General features: G+C 38.9%; 1 protein-coding gene across 13 annotated transcripts in view; it reads right to left on the bottom strand.

The window, feature by feature from the left end:
* Nucleotides 1-17,870, bottom strand: part of abi1a (abl-interactor 1a) — a 104,604-nt gene that overhangs the window by 2,095 nt on the left and 84,639 nt on the right. For 3 of the 13 annotated variants that reach the window (XM_020531233.2, XM_048611574.1, XM_048611615.1), the window contains 5 exons: nt 14,974-15,074; nt 13,710-13,784; nt 12,247-12,423; nt 3,217-3,303; nt 1,403-1,588 (listed from right to left, as the gene is read on the bottom strand). In XM_020531233.2, coding sequence (XP_020386822.1) covers nt 1,403-1,588; nt 3,217-3,303; nt 12,247-12,423; nt 13,710-13,784; nt 14,974-15,074 — 626 coding nt within the window. The remainder of the gene's footprint in view (nt 1-1,402; nt 1,589-3,216; nt 3,304-12,246; nt 12,424-13,709; nt 13,785-14,973; nt 15,075-17,870) is intronic. The other 10 variants (XM_048611578.1, XM_048611587.1, XM_048611583.1 and 7 more) reach the window with 5 other exon arrangements.

The raw sequence follows: 17,870 nt of genomic DNA, 5'->3' as shown, positions 1-17,870 counted from the left end.
TCTGGCAGCTAACATCAAGTCCAATATGACTGTTCTGAACATAGCTGACTGCTAAGGCCATTCTGCTGTAAGTAGCACAAGCTCTTGCATCGAATGAGTTTTGGATGAGTAGCTGGCTCAGAATTTCCTCTTCAACATACACTAGATTTCAAGTCAGCTGCAGTGATTTGTATTCAGTTACATCGGATGCAATCCTAAATGAGCTTATTGCCGAACTCGCAAATGGATAAAGCTCCCGTGTGAAGTCTCTAGACCGTCCTTGTAGCAACTTCTTTGACATCCATAAGAGCATACCACACCCAAATGGTCTTTAGAAAATTGGCTTTGGTAAGCAAATGTTGAGCATTCCAGCCTCATGCAACTAGCCTGACCAGTTTCTAATTATTAATATGGTGTGGATTTTTCAGCCCGACAACTCAGGTGTTGCTACAAGTTGGTACTTTGTCATGCTACCTAATCTTCAGAAACTTCAAAAGGTAACCCAAGTGAAATTGTTTGAGTTTTGTAGATTGCACATCACCTGCATGCTCCAGTCCAATATGCACAAAGCAGAGGACACAAATATCTGTTAGTTAGGCAAATTTATTTTAGCCCCAAATATGGTTTTGCTTAAGTATCATATGCCTGCTTGCCATCAGATTAAAAAAGGCAGAAGGATGAACAATTAATAAGGGTTTAAAACAAAGTACTCTGTAAAGCTGTTACCCACTCAGGCCATTCTTTCTGATGTGAACAGTGTAAAGCCACAAGAGAATTCAGAAGAATTACATATTCCATCAGTTATATTGCAAAGTGCTACGTGTCTTTGGTGAATAGAATTTAAAAATTACAGTGCAAAAAACCAAATCAACCATCATGTTTATGTCAACGCCATATCTTGAACTGGAGGCATGCAGCTTAATCCTAATTCCCCACTTCCCTTCCCCAGAACTTTTAACTTCCTAGTCAAAGACATAGCCAATACTATTTTAGTAATCTCCACCTCTACTTCAAATTTTTGCTAAAGCTTTACACTTCCTAATGATCCTTTATGACAAAGCATAATGAAGCCCTTCTTCTACACAAACATTTGCTTTTTAAAAACTTTAATTCTTTGAATGACATTTCATTAACTAGTGGAAACAATCACTATGTATATTAACTGGATAGATCAAGATAATGCAAGTTCTGTCTGAAAACTGATAATCCAGAGAAGCATGGACAAGTTTATCCATGTGAACAGGAACGGTCACAATCAAAACTCCCCCCCAAATATAAGTGTCAATCTTCAGATACAAATCTTTGAAAATTTCAGGTATTTTAAAATGGCAGCTATGAATCAAAAGACCTTCCAACAGTCTAAATTTTATTGGATTAATAACAACACATTTTTCTTCCTTTTGAAAAGTAGTCAACAACTTACCTTTTTCAAGATAAATCTTTGGTGCCCAGTGAGGATCTGAATCAGCGTAAGGGTCATTGTATTGCACAACTGCTGCTTCTTCATCTTCATAGTCCACAGGTGGCGGGGGAGGAGGGGGTGGGGATTCATCAAACATCGGTAAATCATCTGGTGGTGGTGGTGGTGGAGGAGTTGGACTATCAGCAACTGGAACAGTTTGCAAGTTTATTAGTGTAATCAAGGACGGACACTAAGCAGGTTTCACAATATACATATTCAAAAAATTAATTTCACATGCATTTTTATTGCAGGCTTTTAAGGAAACCATGCATGTAGGCAGAATATGGAGAAGTTTCAGACCATGCTGAGCCACGTTAGTCAATTTCTATATGAAATGCAATAGTGTGTGCACAAAGATCCTTCTATATCCAACTACCTCAGTTAAATACAAAAGGAGCGTCCCTAGTCTGAGGTGATAATTGAATGATCTTCAGTGATCAGCAAACTAAAGACGTCTTGTTTAATAATCAAGTCTCAAGTAATCCTGTAGGAAAGAAGATAAAACTGCACAATGACATTTCAATCAGGTTTTGAAAGTAGTGACTACAACCAATAGTTCACAGTAACATTTTTATTTTAGTCTAGATGGGTACCAAAAAAGTTCAATTTAGATAATTCAGAAGAAAGAAAAGTAAAGTATAGTTCTGTATTTAAAAACGTACTTTGACTAAAGTCCATTGCCCTTTTTAGTCACTACGAAAGTGAAAGTACCTGTGTATACAATTGGAATTTAAAAACTTGTCATTTATACAAATCCCAAAACTTCTGAGCAAAATCCTTACTTTTGTAAGAAAGCTGGCAGATTCTTCTGGAGGTGTTGGAAATAGAAAACCTTGCACCTAATATGCATGATGCAAGTTTGGGAATCTTCAAACCAACTGCATTCAAATGCAGTGCTCAAATAGTTATTCCTAATCTGCTCATTTATTTTAGCATATTACTATGAGTAAAAGAATGTGTTACCATTTGAATGAAGTTCAAGAATTACTATGCACAATGAACACTGTCCAGCAGGTGGCAACTTTGCATTCCCTAGATCTCAATACTTTCAGGGACTGAAAGGCTTTTCATAACTTTATACTGATGATACCTTACCAAAAATTTGTACAAATGCAGAAACTATATAGCAAGATGAACAGGAGGATTATATTAATTCACACTTCTAAAACATGCACTAAATGACAACTGCAATAGTTTCCACTAAAGTTTGTTATTTGACATGCAATATACAGAACAGTCCAACTGAAAGCAGGCTCTCACTAACAGAAACCAGCTTTCTGCAGGGAGAGAAAAGATGGAGATTTTAACCTGCTTCTGAAAGTAGCTCTCCTCAGCCTGTTTTTTTTTGAATAAAAAAAATTGTATACCAAACCTGTCAATTATAATTGGCACTAATATGTATGTAAATTGGTATTAATCTGACTTATGCACATAACATTTATCCAATTTAAATTATATTTTGAAAAGTCCAATTAAGATTATTGACAATTTAAAAACAGGCATATTATGCTAATAGATGTTTTTGAAGTAACTGAATTAAAACTCATGAAAAATCGTACACTATTATGCTGATAAGAACTGGATATTGCATATCACTAAATTATGTCAGTGTCTTCACCTACACATTCAGCAACACAGAAGCACACAGCTGGTGATGCACTGTACAGAGATAGGAGCAAAGAAATCTCCTAAACAAGTATGTGAAAATGTCAATCATGCAGACTTGCGTCCTTAAAATGGGAAACGGATGCATCTACTCAGCCATAGGAACTTACTGTTTTCTTGCACCCTGGCCACGAAGCCTGTGAGAGGGATCTGTGGAGTCAGTTGAGGCATAGGGGGAGGGGGCGGAGCTAAGGATGCTGGCATAAACACAGGCACATCGGAACACCATGGTGAGGGGTAAAAAAAAGAAAGCAAATACAAGCAGCTGTCAATGACATGGCACGAGTCACAAAGAGACCATACAATTGGTTAATGATGCAGTGCAACCTCATTCCACCAAGTATAGAGAAATAAAAGTTGGACAAATCTTAAGAAACTGCATACCAAGAGGGGTTTTGGGACAAAAAGTTGCAAATGCTATGTTGGAGATATCAGCAAACAAAACCAAAACAAAATAATAGATAAGGTTCCACTGCAACAATTATAAACAAGTTAACCCAACATATATTTTAGATGAAGTGTAAAGCATAAACAAAGTTCTATTTTCCCAGAACAAAAATAGATGTTGCACGAATTTAAAAGGTGTAGATTCTCAGCACCAATCATTAGCAGGAGCTATGACCATTATTCAGGATAAATTATAAAAATTAATAAGCATTATCCAAACAGCCCTGTAGACTAAAGTGAGACTTAATCAGAACAGACTTTGAAACAGAAAAGCAAGGGCGTGGGGTGGATGAAATAATTTCAAGCCTCTGACTTGCTCTTGCAGCCAGTGTGTAATATGGATGGTCCAGTTCAGTTTCAGGTTAATGGTAACTCCCAGGAAGTTAATAGGAGGTTCAGCAATGGGAATGCTATTGAACATGGTGACTGTCAAATTCTGTCTTACTGGACATGGTCATTGCCTGCCACATTTGTGCCATGTATGTTTCTGGACACTTGCCAAGTCTGATGTTGTCCAGGTCTTGCTGCATACGGACATAACCTGCTTCAGTACGAGTCAGTGCAAATGGTGCTAAACAATGATACTTGCATAATGAACATGGAGGGAAGGTCATTGATTAAGCCGCTGATGGTTGGGCCCAAGACACTACCGTGAGGAACTCCTACAGAGATATTCACAGCTGAGATGGTTGACCTCCAACCATCACAACCATCTTCCTTTGTGCTAGGTTCAAGTTCAACTTGGAGTATGTTCCCTGATTCCCATACACTTCACCTTGATTTTGTCCAAATGTCAAGGGCAATTCATCTGACATAACCTCTGCAATTGACCTTTTTTAGCCTGTATTCAGACCAAGGCTGCAATGAGTTCAGGAACAAAAGTAGCCCTAGCTGAATGCAGGTGAGGCATCAGCAAGCAAGTTGCCACTGAGCACATACTAACTGACAGCAATGTCAACCAAACCCTCCATCACACTGCTTATGATTAGAGTAGATTCATGGCAAGGTTGGCCTTGTTTTGTAGAAAGAATATGCCTGGACAAAGTATTCTGTATCAGTTCTATATTTCAGCAGCACAGTGCCACAGTGGTTAGCACTGCTGCCTCAATACCAGGGATCCAATTTAATTCCAGCCTCAGTCGACTGTCTACGTGGAGTTGGCACATTCTCCCAGCATCTGCGTGGGTTTCCTCCAGGTGCTCTGGTTTCCTCCCACTGTCCGAAGATATGCAGGTTAGGTGGATTGACTATGCTAAATTGCCCATAGTGTCCAAGGATGTGCAGGCCAAGCGGATTAGCCTTGGGAAATGCAGCATTACAAGAATAGCATAGGAGGGTGGGGTGGTCTTCAGAGTGTCAATGTGGACTCAATGGGCTGAATGTCCTGCTTCCACATTGTAGGGCCTGTATGATTCTACAGGATGCCTGCACTATAAATGCATTGTCACAGCTGTTGGTGTAGCTAGTTCTGGAGCAGGAGCTTTAAGTGACTGAAAAGAGTGGACCCCTGTGGCTGCCAGTGATTTCAAATGTTTCAGTCTGTTTTGCACCAAGTCTTAGACATAAACACTATACTGGATGGAAAGGTTTGTGCAGTCATCTTCTCCCACCATTAATTATCCCACTCGCGACACAATGCAGTAATTTATCAGTCAGCTCTGTGAACAACATGCTGCTCTGTAGAATTGCACGTACACAGTCCTGCAATACAGCTTCAAGTGAAATTACACCTTTAAATTGCAACTGGTGCTGTTCATGGCATGCTTTTCTGAACTCATTGGACAGGGTTGATCTCTTCACTCAATGGCAAGGGTACAGTTTAGAGCTGTGCCAGTCTACAAGTTTTTAGATGCTACAGGAATGCTAATCTACTGTTCATGGTCTGCAAAACCTCGTGGTTGCCCAATTTTGCATTTTGAATCAAATCAGAAGTAGCAGTGATAGTAATATCTTAAAAGTACAGTAGAAGATGTTCCAGTATGAGGACAGTGCTTGGAGTTCTCGTGGTGCAATGGTGGTGTCCCTGCCTCTGGAAAAGCAGCTCTTGGCTCGAGCCCCACCTGCTCCAGAGGTATGTAATAACATCACTGAAGAGGGTGATTAGTAACATCCAATGATAGGATGTGGTCTCCAGAAAGACCATGCTGTGGTCAGTCCAATCAATATTGTCAGACAGATGCATTTACGGTAGGTAGATTGGCAAGGTCAAAGTAAAATTGTTTTTTCTCCCGCCAATCACTCATGTTAGCCTTATCGGCCACAAGTCCAATCTGGAAGATACATCTTTCAGGGCTCAGTACCACTACTGAATAACTGGTAATCAAATATTCTTGGTCATGGACATTGAAATCCACACAATAAGTACATTCCATGTCCTTTCCCAGTATTTATTCAAAATTACATTCAACATGGGAGAAGCACCCATTTCTCCAGCTAAGGGAATGCAGTTGTCAGTTGTAGGAGATGTCCTTTGTCCATGTTTGAGCTGATTACATAACTTCATGGATGCTGCCAGAAACTCTGCTCAAAGAAAATGGTGCTTAAAATTTGTATGTCAACCAACATGATTAATTTGCACTCTCAGCAAACAGAAGGGTATGACAATTGAGCAGCAAGGGAAGGTAATAGTTGAGTATAAAGAAAGAAAAACCTCCACAAGATAATTAAAATGGACTGACTGCCATATTGGGTCTTGCAGGATTAATATACATTTGAGAAACCAAATGTGAACAAGGATCTGTAGAAGAGGAAGTCAACAAGGTTCAAGATTAGGTAAAACAAGATGTTCATTCAATAAGCAAGAATGATTTTCAGGCTAACAGGTAAGCAGGAAAAGTTTAAATCAGAAGGTCAGCACATCAGGATTTTAATTTAATGAAGGGTGGATAGTAAGAGACTTTTTCCCAGGGCAGAAATGACTATTATGAGGGGGCATAATTTTAAGGTGTTTGGAGGAAGGTATAGGGGAGATGTCAGAGGTAGGTTCTTCACACAGAGTGGTGGGCATGTGGAATGTGCTGCCAGCAGTGGTAGTGACGTCAAATACTTGAGACTTTTAAGTGACTCTTGGGTAGGCACATGGAGAATAGTAAAATGTAGGGTAGTTTGATTTAGTAGGATAACAGGTCAGCACAACATCGTGGGCCGAAGGGCCTGTACTGTGCTGTACTGTTCTATGAAGTCGAGGGAGAACAGGGTGGTGCAGTTGCAGCACAGTAAAAGGAAACATTGGTGCTTTTCTGCAAAAACCTGATGGAGGGGAATGCTCTTATAACTTTTTTTTTAAAAAGACGTACACAGGGTAATAGGGGTATTAAGTTTTACTAGAATTGGGCTTTATAAATAAGTTAGTATCATCAAAGGAAAAGTAAATATGTTTATCAATTAGACTACTTCTAAAAATAAGAAAATTAATATTCTGAATGATATCAAAGTCATAGCTCCTTGATCTGCAATTTGAGCGTAGGATTATCTTACTATGGAGATTTCTAATTTTATTAAATTGGGAAAATGCAACCAAAAAATCATTCCTTTTATTCAGTTGATAATACTGATTAACAAATACAGACATCAATAGCCACTCCTGACAATTTGAGGTCACATACATCACAAATTGAAAAGGTACTTGTGCATAAAGCCCTTTGCTTTAAAAGTACAGTGAAACCTGAAAACTAGACAATTTAGGAAATATTCATTGTTGTAGGTTTTCTCACCATGTTTGCATATACAAAATATGCACTGCAAAACATTCTGACAATCTTAAAGAATAGCCCAATCCAATAATCATAACAATAAATGCCCTACCTGAAAGCAGCATTCAACTCTGTTCACTTAACAGTTTTACCATCTCAATTCCAACTTCATTTTAAATTGCTCATTCTTGGAGCAGAGTGCATCAGTACTGAACTGAGTTTCAATTCTATTTACCAGCATAATGACATCACATATAAATGGGTAATTTGACTGGCTGTTCTTGTCTATCAAGAAAGCAGTGGAACAGATCACCTACATTCAGAAAGTAAACAAAAAAAAAAAGTGAAACTTCAGTTTTCTGATCAAGTAGCAAGTCTACAAAGAACAAATGAATTAAAAGCACAAATAGACCGTTCAATCCTTTGAGCCTGCGTGACCATTCAATAAGATCATGGCTGATCTGTTTGTGAATCAAATTTCACATTCTCTTCTACCATCAACAACCTAAGATTCCCTGACCTAACAAAAATTCATTCACCTGTAGCAGGAAGTTCCAAAGTTACACAACCCTCAGAAGATATTTCCTCTTGGTGAGTCCAGAGCTAGGGGACGCTTATAATTAGGGGTCACCCTTTTAGGTCAGACAAGAATTTTTTTGACCACCTCTTCAAGACCACACAGAATCTTGCATACTACACAATCAAAATACCCCTCACTAAGCTCCAGTGGAAACAAGCACAAACTGCCCAGCTTATCCTCATAAGACAGGTACTAATCTAGTAAACCCCGTCTGAACAACCTCCATTAAAATTTAAATATTTCTTGAAATAAGGAGATCAGAACTGCATAGTATGAGATGCAGTCTCAGTCTCAAAGGTCTTGCATTAGAGTAAGATATGATGCCTCATGTTAATTTCCTCTCATAATACAGAAGAACACTATTAGCTTCCCAGATTGCTTGCTGTACCGACACTAGCTTTTTACCTCAATTCTGCAAGTTGTTCTCCATTTAAATAATACTCTCATTCTTCTTGCCGAAGTGAAAAAATTCAAATTTTCCACAATATACTTCATCTGCCAGATTTGACTCAACATATCGAGAAAGACTTACTGAATTAGGAATCAAACAAGCTTATCCATCCCTCTACGGATCAAAAGACAAAGATTCAGGAAAGCTGTTCAACTTCACCTCAAAGCCAAAACTTAGGAAAACACTGTCAGAAACAGGAAGAAAAAAAGAAAAGAAAAGAACTTTCTAGATGCTGAAAAAGCATATTGAAGAAGCATTAGGACTGGAAATGACTGAACACACTAGGCCATTCAAAAGTTTTTTTTATTGAGGAGACTGGTGAGATTAATGCATGCAGGTTAGCACAGCATCTCTGCAGATTTTGTGCAAGAAACTGATATTTTTAAAAAACTGTCCATTTGACAAAATGCAACATTCATAACAGCAATAGGATTGGCTGGGATTTGCCACTCAAGCATTGGATATGAAGTATTTCCCTCATGACAGAGAAGGGAGCAAGACTATTGGTGGTATGACCAGAGGGTCACTATGCTTCAGTCAACGTGAGGGGTTGAGGGAGTGTCCTTCATGTAACCTCAGCCAACGCAAGATCTTAATCTATGCTGCTGGTATCTCTCTACATCACAAACCAGCCATACAGCCAACTGAACTAACTGACCCATAGAAGTAATTTGGATTTCTCTAATTTTTTTGCATGTCTGTTTTTCCAGGTTTCACTGTAACTGCAAAATAGTACATGAACTGTTCTTTGGTTCTGATGAAAGGTCAATTGCATGAAAGTCTCTCTCTACAGATGCTACCTGACTGTGGAGTCTTGCCAGCATTTGTTTTTTTTTTTTTTTTTAAATTTCACAGTTCCAACATCTGCAATGTTTTAGTTTTTTGTGTTGCTATTCCTGTGAACTTGTTAAACTAAAATGCAGCATTGAGCAACTTGCTATTTCATAGTTAGAAACATCTAAATCTTGTATACCAAATTAAAAGACAAATTAACTCCTCAGACCGGTGCAACTGCAAATTCTTGAGAACACATGGAAGAGAGCATGAAAGATGGAACATGTGTCTGACAGATTTTACATCTCAAAAGAACAGCTGTAACACTGAATAGATGTGTTTTGAGGACTAGGGTGGCACACATAAATCTATACTAAGCAGACAGACATATTGCTCTTGTACATAAAATTAATTGAAATGTTTTTGGTTCATCGCAACTTTAAGTGTTACTCCACATTACTCTACTTTCAAAAAGAGTACTGCCCCATAAATCACAGGTAATATTTTACCTGTTCTATTGACAAGCACAAATGCACAAAAGATGCTTCACCTCAGTAACATCTTTTATTGACTGGTAATCCTCTTTTTGAAACGTTATAAAGTAGCTTGGTTTTTCATTTTATGAGAGCAAGTTCTTTTTCCTACACCGTGAATCTGCAGTCTAAGCAAGTCTTCCGAGAACCACAAAATTGGGAATGTGGACAAAAATCAGGATTTAGTCTTCTTGAGCTTAAGCTCTATGAAATTGCCACATATGCATTAATCTTTTCATGTATGAAACATTACTTAGTGGTTAAATGATACTGATGTGCCAAATGGCAACTTAATATGCTTTGGCTTAAAATAGCAAGGTCAGTGCTTCAATGAAGTCTATTTATGGTCAGAAATATGCAAAGAATTTATACAGAAATTAAGGCTATACAGGCCAGAAATGCCCACATTTAATTATGTTTAATGATTAGTAGCCCATCTTAAATCTTGCAGTGCAATTCTGGTTATCTGGCTTCCATCAACTTGATGAAATGGAGGTAACAAAGGTTACCAGAGTTCCTGCTCCTAACTCCCCAAATATCCTAACTCTTACTATTATCCCATGCTCAACGTCTAAGCAACAAAGATGCTTGCCAAAAAGAAACGAAGTGTTGCCACGCCAATTGAACAAGGAACTTTAAAGTGGAAATAGGGTGACACTTCAGGTTCAGTATCTGCAAGGTTGTTGAAGGTAAACAACTGAATCTTTATTTCTGATACTCGTAATAAGATGACTTGTTTCAAATACCTTTGCATAAAATAGTTAGAAGTTTACTGAACACAAAAACAAAAAAAAAGGGGAGAGAAGTGCTTTGAACAGATTCACAAGAGGCTGCCAATCACAGATCACCATGATAAACAAAACTGCAAAACTAAACCGAATGATTCATTAAGCCAGGTTTCACTCTGGAATTGTGCTTATCCAGTATTACCATTTGTATGGATAAGAATCTGAGCTCCTTCAACTCTTTGCCTGCATCTCCTATTTTAGGTATTCTGCGACTGAATTCCATGTATTCAGCTGCTGAGAACCCAGGGCCTAGAATTCCTTGAAGATATTTTTTAAAAACCTACCACAAGAAAGGTTTTTGACCATTTAACCTATTATCTCCTAGCGTGTCTGATGAATGATAGGAGGAAGATGGTAGTGTAGTGACAATGTCACTGGGCTCATAAACCAGAGACTCAGGCTAAAGCTCTGGCAGCTGTTTGAATTTTATCCAAAATGAATCTAGAATATAAAGCTTGTGTCAGCAATGGTGACCAGTAATTATTAACGACTGTTGTATAAACCTCTTATACTAATATCCTTCATGGTGGAAATCTGCTATTCTTACCCAGTCTGATCTGCATGCAAATCCAGACCAACAGCAACAAGAATGGCTCTTGGCTGCATCTGAAAATGGCTTAGTAAGCCAATTCAATTCAAGGGCAATTAATGCTGGCCTTCATAGTGATGCCCATTTTCATTAATTCTTTCACGGGAAAAGTGCCTTTGGGCATCTCAGAATGCATTATAGACATACAAGTGTGGTGGTTTCAATTACCTGAACAGTGACTGAAGCAGAATCAGAAATCTAAATTATTTGGCCACAGCTTCAACGGTTTGTCTTTCATACAAGTGCTAAAAAGGCGATGGCAAAAAATACCAGCCATTACATTATTTTTCTTTCTAGGTTACAAATGGCATTTTTAAAGGAAAGCCGAGGATGAATGTCTTAAAAGCAAATTTGATGGTTTCAGAAATGATTCGATCATGTCAAAAAAGGTTTGCATAATTATAAATGGTGAAATTAACCATCAAACTTTGCTCATTGAAAGGGTTTCACCAGTTTAATTCAAGTATGGCATACAAGCTGGTTGCAGACACCAAATCAAACCCTTAAGACTTGCTAAGTTGCCTAAAATGAAGATAGTTCATTCTTTTCACAAATCTGCAGTTATTTTGTGAATGCATTATAAATATGTAAAGTTAAAGAATGTAGTTTGTGGTTGTAACAGTTGCAAAATCCATCTGTTATGGACAATGCTGAAAATGTAGTGATCCAACCAAATGAAGCATGTGAATGCTTCGAATGTTTAGGAAGCCTAGCTGGTACCGAGCAGCTGTCAGTTACCCTGTTGGGATAGTCTCTCTGCCTTTCCAATGACTTCCAAGTATCCTGTCTCAGAATTACCCATTAAAAATCAGACATGAAACAGTTTGGATATTATGCTGCAGACAAACTTCTTCACTGCTGGTGACCAAACCATCTATAGAACTATATAAAATCAGTTTTCTGTGGGTGGATGGGTGGGTGAGTGCAGCACTGAGAATCTGTTCTCTATTAATTTGCTGCAACAGGTGCAAATATACTTAGCGAACTTGGCTTTAAAAATCTTTTTATCACAATGTATTCTCACTATCACAAACAATAATATTCTTCCTCAAAAGAAAACGGTTACTGAGTCAAAATATTCAAATTCAATTTTGAATAATCAGGAAAGACTGCAACAGCAAACTATGGGTCATATAGAAACGAATACACAGTTAAAGGCAGAACTAAACTAAGAGTATAATTATCTGTGGGACAATAAAGATGAAGGAAAATGCATTGAAAGACCTTAATTAGCTCAATATACAACAATTGTTGTATATTTAGTAGTGTTAAATTAAAAGCCTTACTTGAATTTTGAGCATAAAGAGGGCCACCATTAACATGAGGCTGCACAGAAAACTGAGAAGTCACTGAAGGATTTCGCCTGAAGCCCCCCGAGGATACTGTAGAGTTGGTGGAGTTATGCCGAGAGATCTGCCTGGTCATTGTACTGTATTGGGAGCCAGGAGCCGAACCAGGGCCAGCTGAAAGCATTAAAGTCACAGTAGGGAGGAAAAGAGAAATATGCATTATTCCATAATTCCCAAAAAATGCAATGTGTGGAAGATCCTCAAACCAGCCATAAAGAAAAATAAAATGGAAGGGGATAAGTTAGGTTTTAGTTTCATCACACTTGTGAAATACCTGAAATTCCTGCAAGTTCCTTGAAAATTAATTGACACAAACGCCTCATTCACGAGTCATACTTCTCCCATTCTGCCACAGGTCCTGCTCAATTCACCATTTTTAGGAAAATCAAACATTCAGGTGATAGATGTATGAGCTACTCATACTTCCCACAGCAGTTCCAAGAGAAGTGCTATTCCCTATTCATTGTAACTGTTGTTATAGGCATGCAGAGACTCAAAAGAATCTAATGCTTATTACACCATCACCAATAGCAAACAATCAAGGTGATAAGGAGGGGAAGATTAGTAGAAGCTTCATATATTTCAAGAGCAAATACACTTTAAGGTTAAAACCAGAAGGATTGATATATTGAACGTCAAATTAATGATCCCTTAAAAGCTTTTATGCATTTAAAGAAAGGAAAAGGGATTTGATCCATGTTAGTGGCATGACTAGGGCACTCAAAAATTGATTTGATACCAAAAGAGTACCCACATTATGGCAACACCAAACTCTTCCCAATATCTAGTAAACGAAAAAAAAAGTGTTTCAAAAGAAATGTAACCTGCTGCTTTCTGGGCTAAGGGAAAAGGTTTTTCTTCTCAATCTAAAGCAGTTGGCTAAATTACGCATACCAAAAAAGTTCTAAGTTCAACTCCCAGTGTCTACCTTTTATGGAAAGGTGGTGGTGACAAAAAAAAAACAAGAAAAAAGAAAATTAAATTGGCTTATGGACAACATTAGACGCTGATTTGATACTTCCCACATTCAAATTACAGCCTATGGTACCAGTGACAATGAATCCATTTTCCAACAAAAAAAGTTAACATTGGAGAACAACAAACTGGTCAATAAAACAAAAAAGAGGCCTTCAGTTAATTGATAATAATGCATCATTTTAAAAGTTACTGGACAACTTATCAACCCTATCTCAGTAGTAACCCTGTTTTAAATACACGAACATGGATTAAAATGTGTTTGAAATATGACAAATAGCTCCTTATAACCCAAAAATATTCCAAAAAGTTTTAGTATTTGCACCCCAAGGAAAATCAACACAATTTTTCCCACATCCGTTGTAAATTAGCTGTGAAAGGACAAACGCATGAGTACTTCATTTCCAAGCAGCAGCCAGTCTCACCTATGAAACTGCCCACTGGCAGTGGGGGTGGTGGTGGTGGCAGGGTTGGGGCTCCAGCAGGGACAGAATATGATGCTAACAAAAAAAGTCAAATTGTCATTATAACAAATTTATCCAGCAGTTCTTTAAACATTAAAAAATTTAAAAGAAATAAAGGAACTGTAATGCCACTGGACAAAATTGAAAAGTCGGCTAGGCTAGGTCAGCAAATGCATATGCCACATGTGTGTATGTCTGTGGATGAGCGGTGATGCAATGTCATCATAATGAGAAATAGGGTACCCCAAAAAAAAAAATAAATAAAAAAGAGGGGACTGGAACAGGGCAGGTAATCTCTTACAAATGCATTGTTCTACTTAAGCATAGTTTTAGTTGTAATATTGCAAGATATATAATGGAAGAAAGGGCGGCACGAAGGCTCAGTGGCAAGCACTGCTGCCTCACAGCACCAGGAACCTGGGTTCAATTCCAGCTTTGGGTGACTGTCCGTGTTGAGTGGGCACGTCGTCCGTGTCTGCACAGGTTTTGTCCGGGTGCTCCAGTTTCCTCCCATAGTCCGAAGACATGCAGATTAGGTGGATTGGTCATGCTAAATTGCCCATAGTGTTCAGGGATGAGTGGCTAGGTGGATTAGCCATGGGAAGGTGCAGGGGTGCAGGGACAGGGTAGGGGTGCGGTTGGGATGCTCTCGGAGGGGTGGTGTGGACTTGATGGGCCGAATGGCCCATTTCCACATTGTAGGGATTCTTTGATTCTAAGGGCAGGTTGGACACCAAGGCCATTCAAGCCTCCTCAGTCATTTAATAGCATCATGGCTGATCTCCATCTCAACTCAAAATTTTCCACAGGCTAGCCATATCCTCAATTCCTAGGATAAGTCAAAAATTTATCTTCCAACCTTGAATACATTCTACATAGAATCCACGACATTTGGACTTGACAATGTCAATGATTCACAACCCTCCAGTTGAAATTATGCTTCATCTCACCTCTAAGTGATCATGCCCTCTTTGCTGGAGCTGTACTCCCATTAGTGTTTCAGGTCAATGGTCTTTCAGCAGCATAGTTTTGGTGAAAGTAATGAACTTAAAATGATAACTGATCTCTATAAACGTTGCTGACATGTTGATATCTCCAAGATTTGCCAGTTACAATGATACCTACTTTTTTTAAAAAAGGACAGGGCAACTAATTCTGAAAATCAACTTAAAACAGGATCTTAAGCAGCTACCATTAATTTGTAAAATATTAGAAATTCACAGACCTGGCAAAAGAGTGGGCGGTGAGGGCGTAGGCACAGCAATAGGAATGCCTATACTGCTGCTCCCACTATTTTCTCTGCTGCCGCTTCCTCCACTGCTTCCACTATAAATAAAAATTAAAAAGATAAAGACAATCAAATAACATGGCAAAGTCCTTCTCTTTCCTCCAACCATTCTAAATCGAAAAGATAAAACTTGTTTAAGTTTAGACGCAAGAGCTGCAGTTTCTCAGCCGCAAATCTAAATGCAGCAAGTCTCAGCTGGCTATTCAATCAAAGGTTAACAGTCAAAGTCAATCCTGTCCTTGCTGCACGCAGACAAATTTTTAGCAGTGGGTGTTGGATAGGAATCTGAAAAAGGGACAGTCGCCATTTCAACATTCCATAGAGCGTGCTGATGGTCAAACTGATCTCCTTCCAGCCTGGAGGAGAACAAACTCAACAAATGAAATTCAACCAGGGTCCTTCAGAGCATGCCAATGCTTCAGTTTCTATCCAGATGAACTTTTTTTTAAATCCCTGCAGTGTGGAAACAGGCCCTTCAGCCCAACAAGTCCACACCGACCCTCAGAGCATCCCACCCAGACCCATCCCACTATAACACACCAAATCTACATATCCCTGTGCACTACAGGCAATTTAGCATGGTCAATCCACCTAGCCTTTGGATTGTGGGAGGAAACCCACGTGGGCATGGGGAGAATGTGCAAACTGCACACAGACAGTCGCCCATGGTTGGAATCGAACCCAGGTCCCTGGCGCTGTGAGGCAGCACTACTAGCCACTGTGCCACCGTGCCACCCCTAGAAAGAAATCTTTTAAAGGTCGTAATGTGTGAAGATATACCAACAACTAGACATTTACCGAAGCACTGAACCATTGAGATATAACTTCTGGAATGCTACAAGCAAAATAAAGTGACTAAATTTGGGGCCCATTACATTGCATTACCTTTACTTGTTTCCTAAACTGTGCCACAGCTGTCAACAAATGCAACTATACATCAGGTGAGAATTATTACTGTGCCTCTTATGCATTACGTTCAATAGATTTTTTTTTTTTTAAAAACACCAAAACAAATTTATGATAAAGCCACTGCTTCCTTATATTCATCTGAAACAGCATTCTTCCTGAACAGGAAATGGAATTCCAGCCAGGCACAGCAAGTGACAAATTGATTGGCTGAATCAATATTACAGCTGATTGGAGGACTAGTTACTTCTTATGACAATGAACATTTAAGATCCCAACAGCAAGTAGATCTGGTGGGCAATGGAGCCGATTCTACTTATGCAAAATTAACATTAACAAATCAATTATTTAATTGATTTTGTTGTTACATATGGGGTTTAAAAAATGCAAAAATGACTGAATGTAATTCAAAGCAATTTACTGTCCATGAAGAACTTGGAACAAGACAGATACAGTTTATTATGTAAAACTATTTAAGATAGTAGATAGATCTTTTCAAAATGTCTGATAAAGCTTGAAATTATGAAATCAATAAACTTATTGAAATCTCCCATTTTATTCAGCTTCAAAAGAAACGCTGTAGATATTTTTCAATCAACCTGTTCAGAGATATTACAATACACCTCTGGAACATGAAACCAGACTGCTGGCCTAGACATAGGGACACCACCACTGCACCATAACCCCTTCCAATGATATGTTTTATCCTTGTGAAATTACTGCTTCCCACCCTCATTCTTCAACGAGCAATTAAATGAGACCAAAATTGCAGCTAGTTCTGTGTTTGTTCACCTAGAAATTAATGTAAGAAATATTACTTTTGTCAATGCTCTGAAAATGAATGGAATGTTTCTAGTACAAAAACAGAACTTGCTGGAAGAGCTCAGCAGGTCTGGCAGCATCTGTGAAGAATAAAAATCAGAGTTAACATTTCGGATCCAGTGACCCTTCCTCGGAACTGATAGTAGCTGGGAAAACGTCGGTTTATATGCAGAAAATAGGGAAGAAGGTGGGGTAGGGAGTAAACAATAGGATAAAAGATAAGAGCCCAAAGAGACAGAAGAGGAGTTGGATAGACAAAGGAGTTAATAACGATCTGGTTAAGAGGGTGAATAGCTGTTAATAGGGACTGTTAGTGACTAACAATAGGTAGTGTGTAATGGCAGGTTATGTGATAACAAGGCCTGGTTTGTGGGGTAGGGGGCTAGGACATAGGAGAATTTAGGCCCTAAAATTATTAAACTCTATATATAGAGAGTGTGGGAGATGGGTTGGACCCGGTTGAGAACCGTTGCCAACTCTTTCTCCGATATACCGATGAAATCATCGGTGCTGCTTCCCCCTCATCCGGAATTGGAAAAATCAAGTCAATTGATTTAGCTTCCAACTTCTGCCCCGCCCTAACTTTCAACTAGTCTATCTGACTCCTCCCTTCGCATCCTCAACACTTCATTTTCTGTTTCCATTTCTGGGAATAGACTGGCCCATAGTATCCACTGTAAACCCACAGACTCCCACAGCTACTCCCATCCTCAAGCCCTGCTTCCTGTAAGCCAGGAGGGGACATGAGAAGTCTTTAGCAGGTAGGATCAAGGAAAATCCTAAAGCTTTCTATAGGTATGTCAGGAATAAAAGAATGACTAGAGTAAGATTGGGGCCGGTCAAGGACAGTCGTGGGAAGTTGTGCGTGGAGTCCGAAGAGATAGGAGAAGTGCTAAATGAATATTTTTCGTCAGTATTCACACAAGAAAAAGACAATGTAGTCGAGGAGAATACTGAGATACAGGCTATTAGACTAGACGGGATTGAGGTTCATAAGGAGGAGGTGTTAGCAATTCTGGAAGGTGTGAAAATAGATAAGTCCCCTGGGCCGGATGGGATTTATCCTAGGATTCTCTGGGAAGCTGGAGAGGAGATTGCAGAGCCTT

This window comes from Rhincodon typus, chromosome 2 (assembly GCF_021869965.1).
Source record: "Rhincodon typus isolate 14 chromosome 2, sRhiTyp1.1, whole genome shotgun sequence".
Classification (NCBI taxonomy): domain Eukaryota; kingdom Metazoa; phylum Chordata; class Chondrichthyes; order Orectolobiformes; family Rhincodontidae; genus Rhincodon; species Rhincodon typus.
This window is presented reverse-complemented; position numbering and strand designations above follow the sequence as displayed.